The sequence below is a fragment of the Enhydra lutris genome, unplaced genomic scaffold (genome assembly GCF_002288905.1).
Source record: "Enhydra lutris kenyoni isolate GAN:26980312 unplaced genomic scaffold, ASM228890v2 scaffoldscaffold20, whole genome shotgun sequence".
NCBI classification, from domain to species: Eukaryota; Metazoa; Chordata; class Mammalia; order Carnivora; family Mustelidae; genus Enhydra; species Enhydra lutris.
The window spans coordinates 32,219,555-32,241,190 of record NW_019154104.1 but is presented as its reverse complement, the minus strand read 5'-3'; the positions used below and the strand labels follow the sequence as shown (position 1 = coordinate 32,241,190).

At 55.1% G+C, this 21,636-nt stretch overlaps 1 protein-coding gene across 1 annotated transcript in view; it reads left to right on the top strand.

Annotated features, from left to right (window-relative positions):
* The window catches only part of LOC111148549 (protein phosphatase 1 regulatory subunit 13B), a 57,521-nt gene extending 36,227 nt beyond the window's left edge, over window positions 1–21,294 (top strand). Inside the window, 15 exon segments of the mRNA XM_022505190.1 lie at window positions 2,337–2,438; window positions 4,200–4,374; window positions 5,111–5,307; window positions 7,508–7,648; window positions 10,859–11,039; window positions 12,266–12,370; window positions 14,232–14,401; window positions 14,757–15,258; window positions 16,277–16,419; window positions 16,421–17,053; window positions 17,670–17,810; window positions 17,887–18,020; window positions 18,592–18,758; window positions 19,650–19,849; window positions 20,510–21,294. Coding sequence (XP_022360898.1) covers window positions 2,337–2,438; window positions 4,200–4,374; window positions 5,111–5,307; window positions 7,508–7,648; window positions 10,859–11,039; window positions 12,266–12,370; window positions 14,232–14,401; window positions 14,757–15,258; window positions 16,277–16,419; window positions 16,421–17,053; window positions 17,670–17,810; window positions 17,887–18,020; window positions 18,592–18,758; window positions 19,650–19,849; window positions 20,510–20,551 — 3,033 coding nt within the window. The 3' untranslated portion in view covers window positions 20,552–21,294.
* Window positions 21,295–21,636: the final 342 nt, after the last annotated feature.

Sequence of the window (21,636 nt, the reverse complement as noted above, 5' to 3'; positions counted from 1 at the left end):
GACTGGAAGGTGAAAGAGTTCTGAGAGTACAGATGAACCTGGAAGCAGAGAGTGGTGGTCTGGGGACGGACTGGCGCCCCCACGGTTAGCGCAGAAGGGGCTGGGGGAAGAGAAGCACGGCTGGGACTGCAGCTCTGCCCCCTCGCGGTTCTGTGCCCCATGCGTGTCCCTTCACCTTCCCTCATGATGCCTCACCCAGCGCAGGGCTCCTCCTGTCCCCACACGGACGTGTTTAAAACCAGGCCATACGCTGTGTGTAACGTGGGGAGTTCCGTGCAGGCAGTGTGTACGGTCAAGAGGAGCGTGCTGCCCTGTTGGTGGAGAACAAGGGCCCTGCGTCCTGCCCGGCCACGCGGGCTGTCACACCTGTGACACACTGGGCGAACTTCTCTCTGCTTGTTCTCTCATCTCTAGTGTGGGCCTACAGTGGTGCTTCCCTGAGAGTGTCCCTGCGAGGCTCACGACAGGCTCATTAATGGAGGGTACCTAGTCCGGTGTGTGACACAGGATGAGCACGATAAAAACGCCTGATTTATGCTTTGTCATCATGAACAGAGGACAGGGACATGCCGTCCAGTGCCATCAGTTGCCACTCCTCTAGATCTTACCTTTGTGTATTCATTTCACGGGTGTGATTCTGTCAATAACGAGTCAGTCCTTGCTTTAAGCCGTATATATGGCATTTTTAGTGAGGTTATTTGTATTTTCAGAATGTTCCATATATTTTGGATTCTCAAGACCAGGCTGCGGTGAAGATGACATTTGTCCTCAGGAGTCACCTGCACTCTTTTTAGGTTGTGTTTCCTCAAAACATTTGACATCCCCATTTATTCAAATATATCCTTAAATAATCAGTCCAAAAAGAGGAAAAGAGGGCGCCTGGGTGGCTCAGTGGGTTAAGCCTCTGCCTTCGGCTCAGGTCATGATCACAGGGTCCTGGGATTGAGCCCCACACAGGGCGCTCTGCTCCGCAGGGAGCCTGCTTCCCCCTCTCTCTGCCTGCCTCCCTGCCTACTTGTGATCTCTGTCTGTCAAATAAATAAATAAAAATCTTTTAAAAAAAAAAGGAAAAGAGAAATGTCATTTTAAATACACATTTGCAAAAGTTTTCTTAAAGTTGAGTCCCTTTTTTTAAAGTCCAGTATAATTAACATACAGTGTTATGTTAGCTTCAAGTATATGATATAGGGGTTCAGCAGTCCTGTCCGTGACCCAGTGCTCATCAGAGTAACTGCACTCTTCCCCCATCACCTGTTTATCCCTCCCCTCTGGTAACCGCCAGTTTGTTCTCTATAGTTAAGAGTCTGTTTTGGGCTTGTCTCTTTTTTTCTTTGTTCTTTTGTTTCTTAAATTCCACATATGAGTGAAATCATATAATATTTGTCTTTCTCTGAGTTATTTTACTTAGCATTATGCTAAGTCCATCCATGTTGTTGCAAATGGCAAAGTTTCGTTCTTTTTTACAGCTGAGTAATATTCCATTATGTGTATACCACAGCTTTATGCGTTCCTCTATCGATGGACGTTTGGGCTGTTTCTGTATCTTGGCTGTTGTAAATAAAGCTGCTTTAAACATAGGGGTCAATATATCTTTTTGAATTAGCGTTTTCACTTTCTCTGGGTGATTACACAATAGCGAAATTGCATGTATGTACGTATGGATGGATGAATAGATGGATGGATCATATGGTAGTTCTATTTTTATTTTTTATTTATTTTCTTAGAGAGCATGAGATGTGGGGCAAGGAGGGGCAGTGGCAGAGGGAGAATCTTTTTGTTTGTTTGTTTGTTTTTGTTTTTGTGGTGGGCAGCAAAGCAAGGTTTATCGAGCGCTAGCAAAGTGATAGTACGAAGCTCCCAAGGAGGGAGAGGACTAAGAGGGTTGCCTGAGAGGGAGACTGTTAAACAGGCTCCATATTTAGCCCAGAGTCTGATGCAAGGCTAAAGCTCACAATTTTGAGATCATGACCTGAGTGGAAATCAAGAGTTGGGACACTTAACTGACTGAGCCATCCAGGTGCCCCAGTGGTGATTCTATTTTTCATTTTTTGAGGAAACTCCATACTGTTTTCCACAGTGGCTGTACCAGTTTGCATTCCCACAAGTTGGGTCCCTTTTTAATACAGTCTCTGGCATATTTTAAAAAGCTGCTATTTAATAAAAGCTGACCAAGCAAGAAAACTTCTTCTGTACAATTAGTTTGTATTATCCTAACTTCTAGAAGGAAAGCGGTTTTAAGATCCTGATGTGTATGTGTTCTGACACTAGAGAAGAGCGGTTACGCAGGCCTGCAGGTAAACCTGCATTGCGCCCTGAACGCGTTTTGTTTCCTGTAGGTTGGAAACGCACGTGTAGAGCTTACCCTCTCCGAGCTCCAGGATATGGCAGCCAGACAACAACAGCAAATTGAAAATCAGCAGCAAATGTTGGTTGCCAAGGTGAGTTATAAAAGCAGAGGTGGGAAATTGTTCAAAAAGGGTGTTCTTTAATGGTTGTTTTTGATTGGATTTACTGCATTCATGGGTTCCACTTGTAAGTAGGACCATATTCTGTCTTTGTGATCTCTTCTGTAATGAGAAATGAATATCGTAGCTTCTTAAAGTTGGGAAGGTATCAGAGCAAGACCCTTCACACGCTTATTCACACAACCCAGAATAGGAAACGGTTGACCTTCGTTCTCCAACTGGTGATGAAATTTGGGTGAAGACACTGGTCAGGGGCCGCTGAGGAAATGACGGTTGGTGACCCAGGCTTCCCCTCACGCCGCTCTACACGGACTTTGTTTGGCTTATTATGGTACCAAGCAGCTACTGCTTTTTTTATACACTGAGCTCTGCATTTGTCAGTGAAATGCTATAACCAGATTTGAAATTTTTCTTGTCATGGACTAAAAAAATCAGATCTGTCACTCGTGCATGGAGAATATTCATGTTGTGATGATCTCAAATGTTCTGAAACTGCTATGAAAAACTGCGATACAAAGAGAATATGAAAACATTTCTGCCTGGGTTCATGTTGCTTCCTCAGAGAGAGATTGACCTGAAAGCCGGATGTTCTCACTTATCAGGCGGCCATATGCATTTCATTGTACTAGCCCCTGCTTTGTGGGCATGTAACAGCATCAGTTGGGCGTGTTTTTAGAAGTTGTCTTACAAGGTTTATTGGATTTACAAGAATTAAAGACAAGAGTTAAGTTAATTGGGAAGTATCTCTTCCCATTAACAAGATTTCTAAGATGAAATGTACATAGTATTACACAATTACAACATTTTCTAGTTTGCCTTTTTATTTCCTTTTCAAATATTGATCCAAGAGTATTACTAATAAAAAGATTCTTGGGTATTTTCAGCAGTGTGAATTACAAGTTAATGCTAGCACAAGTGTGTGTTTTACATATCAGGTACGTGTTTCCCGACTTTAGAATCCTGTCACTCCTGCATCATCACACTTAGTCCCCTCCTTACTTAGGTCTGTTCTATGCATACGTCTAGGACCATGAGTATTTCATGTCGACTCTTACCCTCAAAGTGTGTCTTCACATGAATCGGGAAAGACTATTGAAGAGTATTACACATAGTCTTATTTTAGTACTGTCCTGTCCTTATTTGACTGTAGAGTGCTCCGTTAGTTTTGAAGAAACTATCTCTAAAGAAAACAGGCATTTCTTGACTGTCCATTGTTAACTCAGCAAATCAGAGGGTTATTTCCTTACCGATCACCGTGTCTGTTTTCGATACAAGACCCTATGCTGGTCAGTGCCCATTTCCTTTCAGAGGTAACTAAGGGACCTTGGGAAGCTGCTTTCTGGCAGCAGGAAACGTTAACCCGACAGCAGGAATCGAGGGCTGAACGGGGCTTCCCACCCAGGAAGGAGAGGAAGTCGTGTGAGCGCAGGGGACACACAGGCTTGACGTTCTCCTGCTGGGAGATGTTCTGAGGAAGCGTCTGTGTTAGCTGAGCGGTGTAGGTCAGCGTGCGTGGTAAACGGCACCTGGAAACATCTGCGCACACTCGGCACCGCTCACCGACATGTGCCCAGCAGTGTCTGTTCTGTGTGGGCTGGTGTTTGCAAGGTGGCGCGGACATCTCTCTAATACTCATTAAGATGGGTGGTCCTGTGGGAGCCGCACAGACCTTTCTCACGTGTGACGGTGATCATGTCTTCAGTTCTCGCAGTTCCCTGTTTCCTCTTTTGCTAGGAGCAGCGTTTACATTTCCTAAAGCAGCAGGAACGCCGCCAGCAGCAGTCTATTTCTGAGAACGAGAAGCTTCAGAAATTAAAAGAACGAGTCGAAGCCCAGGAAAATAAGCTGAAGAAAATTCGTGCCATGAGAGGACAAGTAGACTACAGCAAAATTATGAACGGCAATCTGTGTACGCTTGCACGGCCTTGCTCAGCACCCACACTCGGGCACGGATAAAATGAAAGAGTCCAGCTCCGGACACTTTCACACAGACCTGTGTCCGATCTTGCTATAGGAAGTGCCCCGAAGCTTTGCTCTGTTACCTGCATCTAAAAGGACGGGGTCAGTTAGGTTAAATGGTCTGGGAAGGTCCTTGGTGACATTTGTCATTTATTAGCTGCCCTCTGGACTAGGGCTGCAGGGCCACAAGACCGCGCTCATTATGAAGGTCTGTTGTAATTGAACAGCTTAAACTTCATCTGGGTAGTAAGATAAACCATACAAATGCTCACTTTTTTTTTCTGAGCGTATAGATTTTTTGTTGTTTTCTCAATTCAGTTAGTGCCTACTTTGTGTTATGTTGACAGGCAAGACAGACTTGGATTCCTGCCCTTACGAAGCCTTTGCTCTGTGGGTGCACTGAGATTCCTAAGTGGCCTGGCCAGGCTAGCCTCTGGACTGGCCGTCAGTGCACATGGAGTCGGCCAAGTGGGCAGTCACATCGTGCTCCAGAGGCATGTTGAAAAGTGTGTTGGATTTTGCATATCACAGTTCTCCCCCAAAGGTCTGGCCATAGATGATGGTAGAGCTGAGTTAAATGTATAGAAATGAAGACGAAATCCCAGAGCCAAAATGACAGAATGATAGGAAAACAAAGTGTATCAACTAAATGATGTTTTTTATTCTTTATTGCTGGAAAATTGTAGCTGCTGAGATAGAAAGGTTCAGCGCCATGTTCCAGGAGAAGAAGCAGGAAGTGCAGACTGCGATTTTACGAGTTGATCAGCTCAGTCAGCAGCTGGAAGATTTAAAGAGAGGCAAGCTGAGCGGGCTCCCGGCGTACAGCGGCAAGCTGGCGGGACCGGCGGCGGCGGAACTGAAGAGACTGTGCCAGGAGCTACAGGTGACCTGCTGGGTCTGGGGAGCGGTGACGTTAAACATCTCTCAGGCTTTCTTCCCAGTGTGGGCAGAAGCCTCAGGCACTGAAAACAAGTGAATGGATCCTAGGGTAATAGTAGGTACAAACTGTACTCAGTACAAGGAATTCTGAAAACCACTTTGAGAAATAATTCACGTAGCATACAGTTCGTCCGTATGCCGGGTACTATGAGGCGGGTTTTAGTGTCTTCACTGGAGCTCGCATCCACCACCACGATCAACTTTAGAACATCTTCATCATCCCCAAAAGAAGCCACGTGCCTCTTTGCCATCACCGCACTACGCCTACCCCCTAAGCAACCATGAATCTTTCTGTCTCTCTGGATTTGCTTATTCTGGAAATTTCATGTGAGCAAACCATGCAATATGTCATGTTTTGTGACCGGCATCTTTCACCTAGCATGTTTTCAGTACAGAAATTCAATACAGAATTTAATTGGCATTGTAATGAACTAGGAAAAAAAATTAAGCTTTAGATGATATTCAAGGTTTCTGTGTACACTGTGTTTTGATGAGATAGGTGTCTCTGTCCCACTCAGCTGGGGCTGCTCTAATAGACCTCACAGCCCAGGGGACTGAAGCACAGACGTTGGTTTTTCACAGCCCCAGGGGCTGGGAGTCCCAAGATTGGGTTCCCGGTGAGTCTGCTTCCTGGCTTCTTGCTGTGTGCCCACAGCTTGGTTTCTCTCCTTCTTCTTACAAGGGCGCTAATCCCATCACGGGGCGCCACCCTCAGGACCTCACCTCAGCCTGATCACCCCAAAGGCCCCACCTCCCATGTGATCACCTGAAATGTTAGAGCAACACACGAATTTTAGGGAGGACACAAGCACTCAGAAGCCAGGAACAAGTTTTGCAGTTATAGTAGCACTTGCCAGAGAAATTATTATGTCATTTTATGAAATGAAAATATACAATTACAGGGCACCTGGGTGGCTTAGTGGGTTAAAGCCTCTGCCTTTGGCTTGGGTCGTGATCCCAGGGTGCTGGGATCGAGCCCTGCATTGGGCTCTCTGCTCAGCAGGGAGCCTGCTTCCTCCTCTCTCTCTCTGCCTGCCTCTCTGCCTACTTGTCTGTCAAATAAATAAAATCTTAAAATATATATATATATGTGTGTGTGTATATATATATACACATATATATATAATATTACAAAGAGTAAAATTGCTTTTGTTGCTGTTAAGTTCTCTAACATAGATGCAGAGAAATAAAATACAGGAACTTAAGACTTCTTTTACATTTTAAGCAATTGTTAAAAGTGCAGAGTTTTTAAGGACATCTTGAGTGATGAGTGTGGTGAATTTACTCATATGTGCCCATTTGCCAGGCTTTCTGACTGCGACTTGGACCCCACAGTGCACTGCCTCCAGTCTGGTGCACACACGCAAATGCGTGTTCTAGCACACATGTGCACCTGGGAGAGCTTCACAAGACTTAACCTTGTGTGTACAGTGCACGCTGATGCCTTCTGTGGTGGTTCTTTTTTATTTTAATTTTTATTTATTTATTTTTAAAGATTTTATTTACTTGACAGATCACAAGTAGGCAGAGAGGCAGGCAGAGAGAGAGAGGGAAGCAGGCTCCCTGCTGAGCAGAGAACCCGATATGGGGCTCAATGCCAGAACCCTGGGATCGTGACCTGAGCCGAAGGCAGAGGCTTAATCCACTGAGCCCCCCAGGCGCCCCTGTGCTTCATTTTTAAGTGCTGGCTGTGGTCCGCTAGAATGAGAGCCGTGCATCCCAGTGGACAAGCGAGGTCGCCTTCCTAAAATTCCTGCTGCCTCCGCCCAAGGCGCTCATTCAGTGGACTGTGTGCCATGGGGCGCACATCTGTGCTTGGGTCCCTGAAGGATGTGCCCGGGCGGGGGTGGGGGGTGTCCGTGACACATGATTCCCAGGGTCTCTCGCAGTCATTACAGGCACGAGTTGCTCCAGGTGCTCCCAAGAACGTGTGTGTTTGCAGAGACAGAAGAGCTCTGTCCTGGCCCCATCTGTGCGGTACCTGTGAGCTGCTGAGCGCATGGGCAACAGTGCACACACACGTGCATAAATACACACAAGTGCTTGATGTTGCTTTTTCTTCTTTCCTTTTTTTTGCTTTTCTTTGGGAATAAGCATATGACTGTTTAATACAAATCATAAAAGTCCTATTTTGTAATCTGCAGATTCGTAACCAGCTTAACCAGGAACAGACTTCAAAGCTCCAGCAGCAGAAGGAACTCTTGAACAAACGCAACATGGAGGCGGCCGTGATGGACAAGCGGATCAGTGAGCTGCGTGAGCGTCTCTATGGGAAGAAAATTCAGGCATGTGAGAAAGAAAATATTTGCGTGAGATGAACTAGGAATGGTTCGCTGTGCAGGGGCACGTCTTCACTGGGATGGCACTTTGCGGCCCCCGTTTGCCACAGCTCATGAAACATACATAAAAATGACCGCAGCGAAAGGCTCTCCTTCCAAAGCCGCGTTCGTTTCCTGGCGGGTGGAAGCCAAACCGCCGCTGTCTGCAGCCACGGCCGGTTTTCCCCGGCACCCCGCCCCTGCCCTGTGCAGTTCTGTCCCCTCCATGGAGGGGTTGTGGCTCTGGCATTGCAGCCCCAGCTTGTCCCATTCTGCCACTGTATGCTGTGCCATGTGGGCACACTCCCTGACCTGTGTAGACACGTGTCCTTGCTGTACACCGGCATGTCCTGCCTGCCCCAGCACTCATCATGTGGAATCTTAGAATAACCCTGTGGGAGGGCTTTGTAAACCTTCAAGCAAAGTACTATGTAAAGGATTAGTGCTTGTTTTTTTAAATTGAAATTCAGTTAATTAACATGTTATTTGTTTCAGGGGTATAGATCTGTGATTCATCAGTCTTATGTAACACCCAGTACTCATTACAACACCTACCCTCCCCAGTGTCCATCACCCAGTTACCTCATCCCTCTACCCCTCCAGCAACCCTCCATCTGTTAAGCAAAATACATCAATCAGAGAAAGATAGTTATCATAGGATCTCAGTGATATGTGGAATTTAAGGAACAAGGAGGCAGAGGATCATAGGGGAAGAGAGGAAAAAATGAAAGAAGATGAAACCAGAGAGGGAAACAAACCATAAGACACCCCCCCTTTTTTTTTTTAAGATTTTGTTTATTTGACAGAGGGAGACACAGCAAGAGAGGGAACACAAGCAGGGAGAGTGGGAGAGGGAGAAGCAGGTTCCGCGCGGAGCAGGGAGCCTGATGTGGGGCTCGATCCCAGGAGCCCGGGATCATAACCTGAGCCAAAAGCAACCACTTATGACTGAGCCACCCAGGTGCCCCCATAAGACACTCTTGATCATAGGAAACAAACTGAGGGTTAGTGCTTTTTAAAAACCTTTATTTGGTATTTCAAAGGTAATAAATACTCTGAAAAATTAAGACAGTACAGAAATACTTGAAGGAAAATATGAAAGTCCCTTCCACCCTACTCTCATTCTCCAAGGATGATAGTTTTAAGGATTCTAGTCTTTTGCTTGATACAGACAACAAGGTATTTAATTTTTCATTGAAAATGGAATTGTAGGAATGATATCATTCACACTGTTCTGTTCCTCTTTTGTTTTAACTGCAACATGGGTGTCTTCCCAGGCCATAACCTCACTCCTTTTGCAGCTTCAGTAGAACACGCATGTCCCAAGGCCTGCGGCCCCTTTCACCAACCCCCTTACTGGGCTGGGTGCCCCCACGTCCTGCCATCACTCTCGGCACTAGAGTGAGCACGAGCATCCCAAGAGCGTGTGGGAGAAGGGACCCCTGTGCACCAAGTCTGGCTGGACGTGGCACCTGGCCTGCCTTCCACGGGTGGCGTCAGGATTGGAAGGAGCGGGCAGTCAGCTAGCCGGGACATTGCTCCCCACCCACGCTCCATAATTAGTGCTTTCGCAGGTGACATGTGGCCTCTTGTCAGCCGCTGCTGCACTGAGCAGCTCTCGGGAAGCGAATGTGGGCTCTGGGGCTTAGCCAGGAGCAGGGGCCTGGTGGGGGGCTGGTTAGGAGGTGCCGGAGGAGGGCACTGCCCCTTGTTTGAGTGTCCTATTCAGTGGTGACAGGCGAAAGCTCTTCTCTGAAATCAGTCTGATCTTGTTTTTAACCAGAGGGTCAGTGGGTAATCCGGGTAACTCTGTTTTCCAAATAATGGTTTTCCTTTTTGTCTCGGTGAGCAAAACGAGGCTGTGGGAGAGGAAGTGTGTGTGCTGTCCACGCCCGCTCACCCGGCACTCTTCAGCTGTGCGCTCTGGCAGTCGGGGCTCTGGGGAAACGGAACGAGGGGGCACGGGGAGAGGGCTGGGTGGGTGTGGAGATGGAGTCGGAGTGATGGGCTCGCAGAGGGCACGCTCCTGCTACCCGCAGCCTGGACACGTGGGACCACGCGTGCCACTGCTCCTGTCGGCGGGCCACCTGCAGGCCCGGTTCCCTCCTTGTCCCAGCACCTCAGTCTTTGTCTCCCAAGGCCCTTCACCAAAGGCCTGCGTTATGGAGAGCGATGGCTTCCCTCGGAGTCTGTCGCTGTAAATGTCTCAGCTAAGCGTATCCTCACAGCAGCCTCCAGACACGTTTGCCCAAACCTCTGGGTATCGTGGCCTCAGCAAGCTGACACATAAGGTTGAGCGTCACAGACGGCAGGGTGCACGTTCCTTCTTGCCTCCCAGGGGACACTGCGAGTGATCTTCATGAAGAAGGTGGTGCTGTGGCATACGTGCGTCTCCACCCAAAGTTCCTAGGCACCTTTGGGCAGTTGGGAAATTCCTGGACCCTCTCCCCAACATGGCGCATGCTCACGTATGCAGAATTTTGCAATCATAAGAGGTTATGGATCTCTCAGCCTATTTGGGGGCCCTTGAGGTGTCAGTGACTCTCCAGTTCAGTCCCTGTTACGGACCCTCATGTCAGCATCACGTGATCACTGTCTTTGGCTGTAGCGCCGTGTCCTTGCTGAGAATGGCAGAATCGTCTTCGGGGCTGGCCAAAGCCTTGCCTGGTGCCAGGCCCAGTCATTGTGCCCAGCATGGCTTGTTCAGTCCTTAGAAGAAGCCAAATCTCAACTTTACAGACAGGGGCACAGAGGGTTGGAGAGGCCAATTCATCGCACTGGCCCAGGGCAGCACAGTGAGTGGCAAAGCAGGATCTGACGGCAGCTCAGAGCCCAGGCTGTGACCGATGCCTCTGCCCACCTAGGGGACAGAGAGTATCTCCCAGTAGAGAGGGCTCCGTGGAGACGTCCTGGGAAGCCGTGCTGTCCCGCCGCCAGCTGCTGTCTGTCCTAGCTCACAGATGGTGGGGGGCTCCGCGAGGATCGCTCGTATGGGACTGGGGGGTGTGGCCCTCCATTCAGCGCTTGCCCGTTCTAGATACCGGTGGCTCAGATGATGGGGCTTCCTCAGTTGGGCACGCGATTTAGTGAGTGGTTCACATGAGAGCAAACTGTCCCACGAGGCTTGTGATTGCTTTTTACTTCGAACCTTAACTCCTGTTTCTTCCCGTTCTGCAGCTGAGCCGGGTGAACGGCACGTCGTCCCCACAGCCGCTGCTGAGCGCGCCTGGCAGGGTGGCCGCGGTGGGGCCTTACATCCAGGGGCCCGGCGGCGGCGGCGGCCCTGTCCCCGGGGACCCCATAAAGCCCCAGTCTCTCACCATTGCCTCGAGCGCTGCCCACGGAAGATCCAAATCCGGTGAGTGGCCTGCGTCCTCGTGTTGGGGGAGAGCCCTGGGGGTCAGCAGCCTCGGAGGAGGTCCCCACAGTGCACCCCGGGCTCCGCCCACACTCTGTCTCCCCCAGGGCACTTTGTCTTCCGGCCGGTTGGGGAGCCGGTGCCGCCCTGGCAATAATATGACCCTAAACTGAGCCAAACGTCTTTACTCTGTGGCTTTTCAAAACACGAGTTACTTAAGACCGTATCCTTCTGCGCCACGGGCAGACCTGCGCTCCCCGGTAGAGGGGCAGCCTGTCCGTGAACAGGGCGCGGGGCTGCCCTTGCTTCCCGGCTCAGCACTGTCGTGAGCCACGCGGAAGCCGACAGACCGTCGCTTTGGCCCTCCGCACGACCGGCACCAGCACGGCGCTAGCGTAGCTCTCCTGCTGGGCTGCTTCCCGGCCAAGGGCAGGTCAGGCTCCCCGGCGAGAGTCTGCTCTCCTTTCTCAGAAGAAGGCAGCTCTTGTTCGCAGGGAGACTGTCTTGCTGCTGGGCTGCGGCCTTTCCCAGCAGCGCACGGGATCACGGGGCGCAGTCCCGACAGGACGGCGCTCCTTCGCTTGGGACGCCAGTCCTGGGCTATGCGGGGGCTGACGTCGGTACATCTGTGCAGTCTTCAGTGTGCCCGTGGCCTCCTGGCCGGCACCTGGTCTCAGCAGCAGCAGCTCTCCCACGCTGGCTGGGGGCCACGGGGCTGGTTCTGACCCAGGCAGGAGGGGCCACGCACCCCGGCTCGGCTCTGTCCGGGGCCGTGTCTCGGTGGCCACTCGGAGTGCCTGGTCCGTGCGAAGCGCTAGTGGCGGCTTTCCCGGGGAAGCTGTGATTTGGAGTTTGGACCACTCCGTGGTGGGAGTGGAGGGCACCGTCTGTTTCCGACGGTGGCTAGTGAGCACAGCCGGCTCTTTCTCTGCTGGCTCCCCTCTGAACACTTCCCGAGCTGAGGACACCTCCCGATCCCCGCTCTTTGGAGGGCTGTGCCGGACGGGGGCTGCCGAGAGGAGATGCCCTGACGGAACCTGGAGAACGAGTCCCTCAGGAGTTTAGCCGCAACACAGGTCCTTCCGCTGCCGTGCAGGGTGACCGGACGCACGCTGTGCCCCCCCCACTGGGGAAGGTCAGGCCCGGCGCGGAGCTGGGAGGAGCGGTCTCCCCACGGGGACTCGGACTCACGCTGTCGACTGTCCTTGTGGTTCCGTGTCACACAGATGGCCACGGGAAGCCCAAAGTGACCAGCCTGTGGACAGTATCAGACCTCGACGTCGGGCCCGACTGCAGCTCCTCAGGGTGCTCTGCAGACCTGTTTGCAAACCGTACGTCGGCTGGCCAGCCTGGTGGGGGCTCCGGCCTCTCTGATGCTGCTAACCCCGCAATCATGTGTTTTCCAAACTGATGAAGGTCTGCTCGTCCCATCTAGATTTGGGGGAAATGCCGCACTTCCTTCCACAGGCAGGTGTGAGGTTTGGGCTGGGCCTCACACGCCGGCGCCTCCTCAGCACCAGTTCGCCAGATGCCAGCACAGCAAGGTGCTGTCAGTTTGGTTTGGAAGAAATTAAGATGATTTCCTGAGTTCGTTAAAGACTTCGGATTTAGCTCCTATACAAGAACCTCCTGTCATGCTTGAAGGGAAGTGTCCCTTTATAATCCTTTATAAGGAAAACAAAATTTACAGAAAAACAGGAAGGAAAGAGGGAAAAACGGTTTTCCTTTTGCATCCCTGCCTCATTCTGAAGAAGGAAATTCCCAGTTCCATCCACAGTCCCTCTGTGGTTGATTTCCGTAAAACCTCCCATTGCTGTGGATTTCAGAAACAGCTGGCTGGCCACTCTTCTTGAGACCCCGCGGCTGGTCCCCCCTGCTCCTGAGTCTGCTGGGGCGCTGTTTGTTTCCCTTTCAGCCCAGCATGGCCACTGCTGAGTGTCCTTGGTGACCCGCGTGCTTCTGGCCCCCATACTCCCGTTTCTAAAGTACATGACATGAAGGGGCACGTGCTTCTTGCCTGGAAGAGGCTGACCGGTCGCACAGAGCGAGGGGGTGGTTTGGACCGGGGCCTTGGTATGCCTTACCAGCACCTGTGCAGCCTGGTCAGAACCTTCTGGATCCTGCTGCCTGGAGCCATAGGAGGGCACCCCGAGGCTCTCTCCCCCTCATTGCACAGGAGCCACTGCCCGCACCTGCAGTTAGAGTGCACAGGAGCATCCACTCCTGTCTCATGGGTCACAGCTCTTCTCGCAGCACTGTTCTGAGGATGAGTGATCTCCCGCGGCTTCGGCCTTGTCCCCACCTGCTCGTGCTGGTGGGTGGGGTGAGGGAAGAGGTGCTATTCCTGTTAGAAGGGCCCAAAACAGTCCCTTCTGACTTCTGTCTGTTCCATGTGGCTGACAGCTGGGGTCTCTCCCACTTCGGTCCAGTCCCACACCAGTGCCTGCCCTGGAGACGAATGGGAGCCCAAGTCAGAGGCTATAACCTGACCCCTGCAGATGCTGTCACTTCTTTATGTCACTGTGACTGCTAGGAGAGATTGCTTCTGCAGCCTTTCTCAGTTTGGAAAATGCTTTAAGGGGGAAAAAAAAAACCTTTTCAGTGGCTTTCCTAAAACATGGGTTCCGCTAGCTTTCCAATCACTGCAATGAAATGATAGCTTGCTGCTCCAATCAGTGGGAACTTGTACCAGCTTCTTGTGATCTTGAATTATTCTAACAGATTAAAGTCAGATTTTTCTTTTACCATGTATGTGGTTCAGGTCAAACCTGTTACGAAGTCAAAAGACAAAATTTTTCAGTTGCTGTATGTAATTGGTTTTACAAGTCAAGTTGGAAAAGGAAGTGGTGATGCTTACTTATTGGTGTCGATGTAGCAGATGTGACCTGTATTTAGATAGGGGCCTAGGAAGGTTTCCACGGTCCTCTGGCCCCTCGCTGGCGTCGCAGCAGCCCCGTCCGTGCACAGCCATCGAGTCTCTGTGCACGTGAGAGCGATGCTGGCCAGCACACGCCACCCTCGGGCTTGCCGTGTGCCCTCCCGTGTGCGGGGAGGGGTGCTCTGCCACCTGGCTCGTGGAACCCCCGGCCCATGTGGCTCCCAGGTGATCTTTGCTTCTGGCAAGGGGTTATTCTTAGATTAGTTCAGCTAATCCCAGGAAGAGTCGTACTCAAATGCTGTGTTCTCTTCAAGCCAATGATGGAAACTGGCCAGCACTGAAGCAAAACTCCAGCTCTTCGGCAAAGCCCACGCAGGTTGCCGGAGCGGACTGGAAGGACTCGAGCGTGGAGGGCCCCCTCAAGCAGGGGGCCGTTTCCAGCCAGCCAACGCCCTTGTCAACTTTAGGAGCCACGGAGAAGCCGGTAAGCTGTTCGTCTTTATCACAAAACACCAGTAAGATCCTCGCTGTGTCCCTGTTCGGCCTTCGTCTTCACGTAAGGGGTGAGAGGTTTCATGAGGCAAATTAATCCTTGTCTAAACACAAACCAGTCTGAGGAGGTTCGGGGAGCCCGAGGCCCTGCGCGGCCGGCGGAGTAAGCGCTTGTGTCGGAGTCCTTCCCGCCTGCCACCTCTGAGTCCCGCGGCGTGGCTGGGCCCGGTCACATGCTGACTGGAAGGATTACAAGTCCTACTTTGCATCCTCTTGTGACTGTGGATAGAAATATGCTTAACTTTTCAAAGGGTGACTTTGTTTTTCTTCTTAACATCTAAATTTAGGGCATGGAGATGGGTAAAGTGCCACCCCCCATCCCCGGTGTCGCCAAGCAGCCGCCTCCGAGCTATGGGACGTACCCGAGTCCCGCGCCTGTGGGCCCAGGCTCCACGAACTCGCTGGAGAGGAGGAAGGAAGGCAGCTTGCCCAGGCCTAGTGCCGGCCTGCCCAGTCGGCAGAAACCCGGCCCGCTGCCCCCTGCAGTCAGCGGCCCCCCGCCGGGCTCCTCACAGCAGATCCAGCAGAGGATTTCTGTGCCGCCAAGTCCCACGTACCCGCCGGTGGGGCCGCCCGCCTTTCCAGCTGGAGACAGCAAACCTGACCTCCCACTGACGGTGGCTATTAGGCCCTTTCTGGCTGATAAAGGGTCAAGACCACAGTCCCCCAGGAAAGGACCCCAGACAGTGAATTCAAGTTCCATATACTCCATGTACCTCCAGCAAGCCACACCTCCTAAGAATTACCAGCCAGCAGCGCACAGCACCTTAAATAAGTCTGTGAGAGCAGGTACGGTGGGTTCGTACCCTTGTCTTGGGGCCAACAAATTAGACTTATGATGCCAACCCATAGCCTTACATGCGGGCCACGCACTATTTAGGGTTAAAGCTTGGGTTCTTGCGCACAGTGTGGCCTTAGATGCCCGTGTGGGATTGGGGAGGAGGACGGCATGCGCCGGGCCGCTTTGCAGCGGGCTCACATAGAAAGCTCTCCCCTCCTCTCGAGGCACTTGCTGTACTTGGGAAACCCGGCTCCCAGAAATGCCTCGTTTTCTCCTGCTTCGTGGAAACGTGTGCTTTCCAGGGCCTGGTGGGGGCTCTGCCCGGATGTGGTCCTCCTGGCCACCTGGCAGAGGCTGAGCCGAGCCCCTGGACACGAGGCAAGGGTGTGTCTGCTGCTGGGGGAGCCCTACTGTACAGCCCGCGGGGGAGAAGAGCCCGCCCATGCTGAGGGGCAGAGAACAGAGCCTGGTCTCTCCCATCCTAGGGCGGGTGGGGACTGTGACCTGCACAGCAGGGTCTTACGAGTCACAGCTGGGCTCGGACCTCGTCCCACGTTCTTGGGCGTGGGCCGCAGCTTCCAGACAACTGGGAGTGCCCAGCTACCTGAGCCCCGGCGGAAGCTCACTGTGCGGAAGCTCTGCTGTGGCGGGGCTCTGGCTCCCTTCTCGACCGCTCCTCTGCTAGCAGGCAGAGCCTTCCTGTGTGCCACGGCACGAGACCACCTGAGGGGCAGATGGTGTCCGGGGATGGTGTCTTCCTCCTTGGCCAGGAAACAAGGAGGGTTGGTTTGGAGTGGGGAGGCCGGGTCTGCAACCACTTTTTCTTTTCATCTGAAAAAAACGCAGAGTCTGGAAGCTCAACTATAGAAACCAGTGAGGGGGATGGTCTGCCTTCCAGAAGGAGTCAGCAGGGGGAGGGGGCTGTGTGATCAGAGGGTTCCTGGGGGATTTACGATGGGCTACAGCCGCGCCACGGCCCTGCAGTCACAGGGGCTTTGTGGCCCCCGCCCTCCGTGTCTCCTCCAGTGTATGGCAAACCCGTGCTGCCCTCCGGCTCGACGTCCCCATCACCGTTGCCCTTTCTCCACGGGTCGTTGGCCACAAGCACGTCGCAGTCCCAACCACCTTCAGAAAGCGCTGAGAAAGAACCAGAGCAGGACAGCCCCGCGCCCCCCCGGAGACGGCAGCACGGGCACCGGCGCCGTGGAGAGCCTGCCGCGGCCGCTCAGCCCCACCAAGCTCACCCCCATCGTGCACTCGCCGCTGCGCTACCAGAGCGACGCCGACCTGGAGGCCCTGCGCCGGAAGCTGGCCAACGCACCGCGGCCCCTGAAGAAGCGCAGCTCCATCACCGAGCCCGAGGGCCCCGGTGGGCCCAACATCCAGAAGCTGCTGTACCAGCGCTTCAACACCCTGGTGGGGGGCATGGAGGGCACCCCTTTCTACCAGCCCAGCCCCTCGCAGGACTTCATGGGCACGCTGGCCGACGTGGACAATGGAAACACCACCAATGGGAACCTGGGAGAGGCCAGCCCTGCCCAGCCCACAGCCCCGGCCCTCGCTGAGCCGGCCCCGTCTTCGGACGCCAATGACAACGAGCTCCTTTCCCCTGAACCGGAGGGCCTCATCTGTCCCCAGAGCACCCGCCAGACGACCGAACCTGCCGAAGATGACAACAACAACGTGGCCACGGCCCCACCCACGGAGCAGGTCCCTAGCCCTGGGGCCGAGGCCCCCTCGCCGGGGGAGGACCAAGTCCCCCCAGCACTGCCCCCCGCCATGCCCCCACCAGGAGCCTCTACGGTGGGTGTCGTCCTAGGCCAGGGCCACGGCTTCCTAGTCAGCTTGCCTCTGTTTGTAGAACACCTGCCTGTGTTAGCCGTAGTGCTGGGGGCGGTGGGGCTTGCCAGACCCTCGTGCCTTCCCTCCCTGCGGCCAAGAGCGCGGATAGTACAGCCGTACACAGGTGGGGCTGTGAAGAAGCGCGCAGGGTGGCAGGGCTCTCCCTAGAGGACCCAGATTTCCCCCAGGACAGGAAGCTGCTGCTGGAATTTGAAGGGCAGGCCAGGAGAAGAACCTTCTAGACAGGCTTCCTGGTGGGAGGTCAGTGTTGGGGCAGAGAGCGGGGAGTGGGAGTCTGCTGTATCGGGAGGAATGAGCTGCTGACCCCCGAGCGTGGCTGTCACCCACCTCACTCGCCAGCACGGCTCCTCTGAGGAGCCTGGCCCCAGCCCCTGAGCCACTCTGCCCCGGAGCGCTGGGCTGGGCCCCGGGAGTGAGCGCGCCTCTCAACGCCAGGGGCTGCTTGGTGCTGCCGGGTACACACGCTGGCCCTGCCTTCCGTCCCTGTCCCTCCTTCCCACCGGGGCTGGGCGCCTTGGCGTGTGACTTTTAAATCAAAAGTGTGCTTCCTTCCCAGCAGAGCAAGCGGACCAACCTGAAGAAACCAAACTCGGAGCGGACGGGGCACGGGCTGAGGGTCCGGTTCAATCCGCTGGCGCTGCTCCTTGATGCTTCTCTGGAAGGGGAGTTCGACCTGGTGCAAAGGATCATCTATGAGGTGAGCTGGGCTGCAGCCACAGGCCGGGCTGCCCCGTGTGCTGGGACGTGGGGCTCACAGCGCCCTGTGTCCGTAGGTGGAAGACCCCAGCAAGCCCAACGACGAAGGGATCACGCCCCTGCACAACGCCGTCTGCGCCGGCCACCACCACATCGTCAAGTTCCTACTGGACTTCGGGGTCAACGTGAACGCCGCCGACAGCGATGGCTGGTGAGGGTCCCCAGGGCGCTTGGGCTGCACTCGGGCCCCGGGGAGGCGCGGGGGCAGGAAGGGGCCGGCCACTGCCCACCCGGCTGCCCTCCGGGTCCCGGGGTAAGAGGCTCTCCTCTCGCCGAGCTCTGGGCAGAGCGGATCGTGGCCGACGCATTGGGCAGGTTGTGACTCTGCGGCTGGTTTTGGGCGGTGGGACGCCCGGGTGGAAAGGAAGCGCCGCGGCCGCTCCAGCTGCACATTCGCGTTGCGGCTTGCGGGGCCCTCCTGCCGCAGGGCCGGCCCCGGGGTCTCCTGTGGATTTGGTTGGGACGTCAGGCACCTGTCTGGGGGGTTGGAACACCTGGGTCTTCTACACTGTGGTGAAATACAGCTGACGGCTTTGCGCCGCGCGTTCCCGCGGCCCTGGGGCACGTCGTGGGCTGCTCTGCAGGCCTCGGCGCCCGGCCTGTTGGGCGGCACACATGCCGTCTGGGATGTGGGGTGAGGAGACACCAGGCCATGAAAAAGGCCAAGGCCGACACCCGTGGGACTGGAGGCCGCCGGCCAGCTCACCCGCTCTCCGTTCCAGGACGCCGCTGCACTGCGCAGCCTCTTGCAACAGCGTCCACCTCTGCAAACAGCTGGTGGAGAGCGGCGCCGCCATCTTCGCCTCCACCATCAGCGACATCGAAACAGCCGCGGACAAGTGTGAGGAGATGGAGGAAGGCTACATCCAGTGCTCCCAGTTCCTGTATGGTACGTAGCGGTGCGGCGCCGGCGTGCCCGTGCTGCTGCTGGCCTGGGAGAAGCTTGTTTCCGCTTGGCGAGCAGTCCCCCCACCCGTCACCCGTCTCATCAGAATGGAGGTCGTGCTGTCCCTTAGGCCCATTCCTAAAAACCTCTTTGAAAACCCACGTTGTCAGGAAGATTCTCGCCAAATCGCTAACAAAGAAGCGCTTTGGCGCTGGGCGCGGGGGGCTGGGCAGCAGCCGTCTGTCCGCTTCTGGGGCGCACCAGGGCACTCCAGGTGGGAGCCCCTGTCCCCATCCTGTGGTGACGGGTGACGACGAGTGTGCCGCTTGAGGAGCAAGCCTCGTTCTGGTGTACGTCACTTGAGCAGGGGGTCAGACTTCGGGATCGGAGCAGCCCTCTGTCCTGGGGTAAAACACCTGTGGGTCGTCTCCTCCACACCTAACTCGAGAACCTTCGGGCCTAGCCCTACACTTGACCCTGGGGACACCGTGATAAAGGGAAGTGGGCCCCAGGCTCCCGAGGCCCCAGTCGCAGTAATAGCCATGCCAGGAGAAGGACGGCAGCAGGTGGCGGGGCCGTCAGCCCCCAGCTCTTCTCAGGGACCCTGTAGTCACTCCAGGCAGGAGCCGGCCTGGTGGCCGTGGTGTGGTGGCGGGGAGTGGCGGCCGCCACTGTGAGGGCTCCCCATACCCAGGGGCAGTCAGGCAACGGCTTAGTTGACTTTTGGGAAATTGTCCCCAGTGGGAGTTGTAAGGATGACCTTAGGGAGCCCCTCGTCCTTTGCCTCAGGCCCCAGCACTCCAGGAGCCGGACTCCTGCCGTGCAGAGACAGGGTGGGGAGAGCATGGGGGACCCCTGCCGCCCCCTGACCACTTGCTTGCTCTCTCATCCCAGGGGTGCAGGAGAAGCTAGGCGTGATGAACAAAGGAGTGGTGTACGCCCTGTGGGGCTACGAGGCCCAGAACAGCGATGAGCTGTCCTTCCACGAGGGGGACGCCATCACCATCTTGCGGCGCAAAGACGAGAGCGAGACGGAGTGGTGGTGGGCTCGCCTCGGGGACCGGGAGGGCTACGTGCCCAAGAACCTGCTGGGGGTGAGCACTGTGCGCTCGCTGCCCTGGGGTCGGCCTGGGCAGCCTGGGGGTCCTGTCCCCTTCTTCCCGTCTGGGGTTCCATGCGGGGGCGGCTCCTGTGGGGAGAGATGGCCATTTGCCATCCTCGGTGTCATCCGTGTTAGTGGGCGAGTTCGCAGCGGCGGCAGGAGGCTCTGGCTGGTGGGGACACCACACCGTAGGGGCCGTGGGGGCGGGTGCTGTGGAGCCACAAGCACCCTGACACAGGAGCTTTGGCGAGCAGCCCCCCGGCCGCCCCAACTGTCTGCAGTCCTGACACGTCCCCGGGTGGGAGCGTCCCTGGGTGGGGAGCGGGCCGGCCGCTCCCTCTGTGGTGTTGGTAACTGTCCTCCACCCCGCGACAGAGCGGGTGCGCCTGCACGCGGCCCACATGCCTAGCTAGGCGGGAGGGTGCGCCTTTCCCCCCGCCGAAGTGCACCGGGGAGCCTTCCAGCCAGCAGCGCGGGTTCTCCATGGTACCCGGTGCTGGGAGAGGCTGCCCTTGGCAGGGGCACAGCTTATAAAGGGAGTCGGGACCTGGGGTGGCAGGTGGCCTGACGGGGCGGCCGGCCGTGCGGCCCTCTGGGCGCCCCTTCCTGCTCAGTGGGACCATGGCCTTGTTCTGTCCCCGTTGATTCCCAGTTGTATCCGCGGATCAAACCCCGACAGCGCACGCTGGCCTGAACTTGCCATCGGAGCACTGCCCGGGCCCGCCAGCCGAGGGGCCGCCGGAGAGGTCGCTCCGCCGTTTCTCCAGGAAAGCCGAAGCCGGACACGGTTGATAATGGTGCTCACTTTAGCAGACGGCGTCCGCGATGTGAAATTTCCGCAGCTTCTGGGTGAGGCCCTGTCTTCAGTTTGCCCATAACTGGGAGAGGTACTTTTGCCTCCAAGAAGACTGAATTTTGCCAATTACTGTAAATCCAAATAAATATCCAGCTTTCTAAACAACTGTCCCTTTTGCCAATAAGCAGCCCTATAATTTATCCCTGGCTGGTTGCCAATGAAGATGAACCCTCTTACTGACTTGGCCCCAAGGCCGTCCCTCGTTCCCAGTGTCACCCCCACCCCAACACTGAAAACTTGCACCCACAGTGAGGTGTGCCCTCTGCTCGAGCCTGCCCTCCTGTCACCGAAGTCCTAGCAACCCCACCGCCCTTGCCACCCTACCACGCACATCTCTTCCTTCCCCTACCAAAGGAGCCCCGTGTGGAAACTTGTCAGTGGTGGTGCTTGATGCGTGTGTCCGGGCATTGCTGTCACCCTCATACAGGCCGACGGGGCTGGACCGGGCCGCCACGGCCCAGGGGCCAGAGCCCTTGAACCAAGCGGCAAACGGGAGCCCCCAGATGGCACCGTCCCCTCCTCTGCTCACAGCACCGCCTTCCCTGCAGCAGCCCACAGGCCGGGGTGGGGCACACGTGGGGGGGGGGGGGGGGGGGGGGGGGGGGGGGGCTGCACAGCAGGGGGGCAGCGTGGGCCTGCTGTGATGTGATAACCTCGGCCCAGTCCAGACTCCAGGTGGAACTGTACGTACAGACTTTTCTATACCAAAAGTATTTTTTGACTAGACCATTCGAAACCACCAGAATAATATTGGAAATTTTTTTTCTCATTAAAAGCCAGGCCCTTAGGCTTTATTTTCCATGTATGAGTCCTGTGTATAATTTAACTGTAGAGCCGCTGCTGTAGCCAGGCCCCCCCCAAGCACGGACTGTGTGCCGGGCCGCCACCCCCCTAAGGACCACCCCCGCCGCGAGCTCCCCGCC